This window comes from Diceros bicornis, chromosome X, assembly GCF_020826845.1.
Source record: "Diceros bicornis minor isolate mBicDic1 chromosome X, mDicBic1.mat.cur, whole genome shotgun sequence".
Taxonomy (NCBI): domain Eukaryota; kingdom Metazoa; phylum Chordata; class Mammalia; order Perissodactyla; family Rhinocerotidae; genus Diceros; species Diceros bicornis.
In genome coordinates, this window is record NC_080781.1 from 127721200 (window position 1) to 127726795 (window position 5596).

Sequence of the window (5596 nt, forward strand, 5' to 3'; positions counted from 1 at the left end):
GAGACAGAAGACCTGCCTCAGGCTAGAAGTGGGAACAACGTGGGCCCCAGATGAATTCAGACCAGGGTTCTAGTCCCAGCCCTGTCACTTACTAGCAGTATAATCTTGGGTAAATTACCAAGCACTATGAGCCTTAGATTCCTCATCTGTAAAATGCGTTTGATGAGCCCTGTCTTGCAGGACTGCTGGAAAGTATGTAAAGTAAGAAAAGCATCTGGCACAGTGCCTGGCACTTACTGGATCCTTAATGAATGGCAGTTATTTCTAATGTTATTTTGTCCCCAGACCCTACTGCCCTCTCCTCTGGGATTTTGTTCTTATCCAGGACATCTCAGACAATATGCAGCTCAACTAGGAGACAGACTATCAAATCAGGCAAAAATGCAGCTTCACAAATAAAACTCATTAAATTCTTCCTCTTAGAGGATATATTAATTTGGGTATGGGTTAATCTTCCCCAGCTGATATAACTCCAAGTTTCTAGAATTTAAGTCAAAGACCAACTTCTTTCTTCCCTTCCAGTTGCTCATCCATCCAAAATACTATTTTCATTCATTTCACTGCCACCAAAACCTAGACCTTGCTTCCATGTGGCTTAATTACACTCAAGATAACCTATCTTTCATGTCATTTTAATGGAGCAGACTCTGGCTCTCTCAGGCACGGAAAAGGGTGCCAGCCTAGTGGCTTCTGGGTATACTTCAAGGGAGTATTGAAACCGGCAAACAGCTATTGATGATTAAGCAGCTAGTAACTATAGGGGATTAGAATTTGCCAACTCAAAATATGTCTCTGCCTGAATGACATTTTGACCCCCACCCCCACTAACTGACCAAAGGAGTTTGGGATGGGAGGCCTGCCCCCAGAAAAGGCCACTACCATAGACAACCTCCAGGTACCTGGGTGGGTCTGCTAAGCCCATTCTTAGTTCTGGTTACCCTTTATGAGAGACATTTACATTTGTAAAGAAAATCTCCATTTGTAGAGGTATCTTCTTCCCTGTACCAGGAAGAAGAGGGGGATGGCCTTACCTAGAAACTTATCAGAACAGAAGATGAGGACTTAAATCTGCATGATAAACTTACCCATTGTTAACTGTGCTGTTTCGGTAATATGCTATCTGACTCCCACTAAGTTCCTACAGATAACACCCCCCTGGAGCCGGGGTCACCATGGTAATGGGTGTTTGAGCTATTTTTTCAGGAACTGAACCCCTCGTCCGCTTCAGGCCAGATTGAGACCACCAACCCATCAACTGGGCTGAAGCAGACAAGTGTCCGATAAGCGACCTTTTGACTACAACAGGTTGGAACTCCACCCTCAGGGCATGCTAATGCTGCCATTCTGTGACCATGAGTCCTACGAAGAGCCTTGAAGCCTGACTACGCTTGCACAGATCATCAATTACCTCATCTCTCCCAACCTCCAATCATTTCAGACCACCTTGCCCCTTCCCCATAAATACCCGAGTCCCTATTTTCAAGGAAGCGGATTTGAGATTCATTCTCCCGTTTCCACACTTGGCTGCCTTGTAAATAATAAACCCTCTCTCTCTGCAATCTCGACGTCTCGGTGATTGGCTTCTGGGCAGCGGGCAAAAACGGACCTGGTGTGATAACAGTATCACCCCCTTCTCAAGAAATCGTTGCAGATATGTGTATACAACACCTATTTCATGCACTGGGACAAGAGTTCAGGACACCTTCCGTACCTGCTCCAGGTGGGGATTTCTCTCTGGTTTATCCACGATCCAAAAGTAACTACTAAGCAGTTTTCCATTCCAGGCTTTTCTCTCACCTTTAGAACACACCATCTGAGAGTCTGGCCCCTGCCACCACCCACGGCTTAACTTCTAATTAACTCCCATAGAAGGAATTGCAATTTCCCAAAGCCCCAAACTGCCTTGGCTCAGGGTATTTCCACTTGACTGCTCACATCTGGAGTCCCACCTAGAGGACATCTCACCATCTTCCTGATACGACTGCTGCTCCCAGCCTCTACCATTCTAGGGGTAGGGGTGTGTCTTGCTTATCCTAGTATTTCCACGATTAACACAGTGCTTTCCAAAGAGAAAATACCCAATTAATGTTTGGTGAATAAACGAGTCAGTGAACAGGATCTTTCATTTATTAAGATTAATTCAGATTACTCCTAACTTTCTTGAATAAGCCAAGCAAATCCAGGTACATATCTTTTAATGTTACAGAACAATAGACTAAAGTGGTTAAGGGAATCCAAAAATTAACCACTCTTTACATTTTTTCTCTATTTTCTGCTGAGTTCTTTCATATTTCGAAGGAAATTTCTATTCCAATTTCATGTTATTTTGTTCCAGATCACAAAAGGAGATGGAAGGTTCTCCAATTTGTTTTACAAAATATCAACACTCTTATTCTTAAACCTGATTAAAAGCAATAAATGTGTGAGCAATGTCATTTATAAACTTAGATTCTAAAGCTAATGAAACTGTTAGAAGGAACAGCATTTGAAAAATATCCCAAAAAAAAAAAAAGATAAACCTTCAAGTCACCCACACAGAACGGGAACACAAAGCCGTTGTACACTCTGTTTTCCCAGCCTGACCCCCGACCCTCTTCTACTTAGAACTTTGACTGCCCTTTTCAAAGAGAGTGAAGATTTGGGTTCATTCTTCAGTTGGGGCAGGAGAAGCTGCTGACCAACGCTGCGCAATGAACATGGCAGTAGGACTATCCACGGGGCCAATTGTGGCCCGGGCTCTCTCTTCCTCATCTCTTAAAGCCTTCTCATACCAGCAGGAGAAGGAAATGGGGTCAGTCCCTTTGATCTTGGCCAAAAATTCCAGAACTTTCATCTTGCTGGTTTCAGCATGGGCCCTTGGACCCCACACGAATTCATAGCGTGCAGGATCACTATTACGCACCTGCCGGTACTCCAGGTAATTCTCTTGCACCCAATCTCTGGTAATGAGCTTCCTGGGCTCCCCATAAATGAAGTGCTCCCTCCCAGCATACACTCCCATCGTATTCAGGAAATCCCAGATGTCTTCCTCAGGGGCACAGTTGCCCTCTATGAAGATCACACCCAGGATGATTAACAGGAGGCCGTTTTTAGGCATGCTCTGGTTGTCACTAAGCATCTCATCATGGGTGAGGTCCAGTGAGTTGACAAGGACATAGGAGTGGATGGTGGGGTCCACTTCCTTCACATCAAGGCCAGAGATCACCTCCAAGCACTTAGAAGCTTTCTTGAAGATCAGAGAAAATCGTTTCTTGTACCTTTTGATGACAATCTTCAGCATTTCTGCCTTTGTGATGGGCTCTTTCAATCGATACTTGAGGATCATGAAATGCACTAAATCCGACACCTTCTGATCTAGCCAGTCCCTGGGCAAGGATTCAGTATCTGTTGAGGTCTGCGGGGAGCTTGTATCCTCCTCTTCTTGGCTGCTGAAGCCTTCATCTGATGTGCTCCATAAGATGGAGGAGAAGGAGCAGGAGCTCTGAGGATTCTGAGGAGGACTCAACATCACAGCGGCAGGCTCCTCCCCCTCCTCCTCTCCCTCCTCTCCCTCCTCCTCCCCCTCCTCTTCCTCCTCCTCCTCCGTGATGCCTGGGATCACAGGAGAGGAAGGTGGGGAGGAGGAGGAAGAAGAGGAGGAGGAGGAGGAGGAGGAAGACGAGGAGGAGGAGGAGGAGGAGGTGGAGGGGTAGGAGAAGGTGAAAGAACATGAGGAAATGGAGGAGATATCATCCTCCTCCTCAGCTGTGGGATCCTGTGCTACCACCAGGTCCCGTATCTCATTTTGGGCCCAAAAGTCTGGCTCAAATGTGAGGCATGGACGCTTTGGAGAGTGAGACATGATGACTCTTGTTGGAGGCAGCAGGTGGAAGTGTGAGCAGGATGGTGGCAGATGGGATCCCACGGGCCTAGGGGAGAGAGGGAGAGGGTCAGCAGCCTCAGCAGAGAAACACACCCTTGGCAGCTCTGACAAAGGCCAACTTACAGGTCTCCTCTTTAGGGGGTGCTCTAGGGCCTCACAGAGCTCCTGTTTTCCTGGACAGTTTGTCCCCTAGGAACCTGTAGGAGGATGTGAGAAAGCTCCTCAGGGTGCAGCCGGCCAGCACAGCCCAAGGCGTCCAGGGCTGACTGTGGGCCAGTGGGATCAGGCACTGTGGGGTCCCTCCTGTGCTGGCGTGGGTGGAGTCCTTGGTAGACATTCAGGGTGTGTACCTCACCCTTGACTCCTAGCACTGCCTGGACCTCCTCTGTTCTGCTGACCTGAGGACATGGGCCTTGTGGGAGATCAAGATTTGGCCACCCTGAAATCTCTCTCTTTACCTTGGTTGTTTTCTCTGAGGACATTTGACCTCTCCCAAACTGCCTAAAGAATTTAAAACAAAAGATCTGTTTCAGGAAGGAGTTATTATCATGATGGCTGTAAAATAGATGTTACAATAGGAAAGGCACCAACAAGCCCATCTTATTGGAAGTTCTGTCTCTCTGGCCACATTCTCTGGATGGCCCTGCAAGGAGTTGCCAGACAAACATTTACATTTATAAGGGAAATCTCCATTTGTAAAGGTATCTCCCTCTCTGTATTGGGAAGAGGGGGGATGACCTCATTTCTAGAGGCTTATCAGTGCGGAAGGTGAGGCCTTAAATCTGTATAATAACCTTACTCTTGTTTACTGTGCTTTAGTGGTAATCTCCTGTAACTGACTCCCCCCACCCCCAACATCCTCCTTTGTCATTGGCTGAACATGGTATTTAAGATGAGAATTTCTGCGATTGTGTTGAGAAACGCAGTGTCCCTGCTTTCTCCCATGTATACATGTTATTAAACTAGGTATTATTTTCTCCTGCTAACCTGTCTTGTTAATTATTTGGCCAGCCATAAGAACCTTAAGGAAAAGGGCAGAGGGAGATTCTCCCTCTCTCCCGACGACAGTTTTGGCAACGAGGATGGGATGCTAACTGGCTGGCAAGTTGCCTTCTCTGGCTGGAAGAACTGCCTTCTCCCTGGACTACTGCAGATGATGAGATATGGGAATGCCTGACAAAAGCCGGCAAAAAGGTAAGACTTCTTACCACGTCAGCCTCCCGGAATCTCTATCTGCGGAGTCCGGCGGAAGGAAGTGGTGAGAATTTTTTTTCTAAATTTAGATTGGCAGGAGAAAATATTTGGGAAACTAGTTTCTTGTGCTTTTAGTGACTCTGGTAAATTTGGCAGAGTACTCTTGGTTTTGATCTTGATCCTTTTTCCTCCCAGAGTAGTCTCTGTCTTGTTCTGTGTCCTGAGAAAATTTGGCTTTGTGACCAGTGAGAATATTCTCCTTGGTCTCCACCATACAGAAGGTGCATTTACCGGGGTGCACCTTGGTGGCCAGTCGAGTAGACTGGGGTTTCGAACTGTCTCTTTGTCCGGCTGTGCCAAGCTCTCAGGGGAGTTTGTCATAAAGGGCCCAGTCCATAAGGGCTTCTGTCGTCTTAACCTTCGTTGCTTGTTAGTGCTGGGAAAATCCCATTCCAGTATCGCCTGCCCGGTGTCACAGATTAGCGGGTCCGCGACCGGAGGCGTCCCACACTATTGTGGGAGACCGGAGACACCATCCTT

General features: G+C 46.9%; 1 protein-coding gene across 1 annotated transcript; it reads right to left on the reverse strand.

The window, feature by feature from the left end:
* Positions 1 to 2393: 2393 nt before the first annotated feature.
* LOC131400126 (melanoma-associated antigen 10-like) lies at positions 2394 to 3525 on the reverse strand. Its single transcript, XM_058534844.1, has one exon. The coding sequence runs from the start codon at positions 3506 to 3508 to the stop codon at positions 2645 to 2647; it is 864 nt and encodes a 287-aa protein (XP_058390827.1). The 5' UTR covers positions 3509 to 3525; the 3' UTR covers positions 2394 to 2644.
* Between the last annotated feature and the right edge of the window lie 2071 nt (positions 3526 to 5596).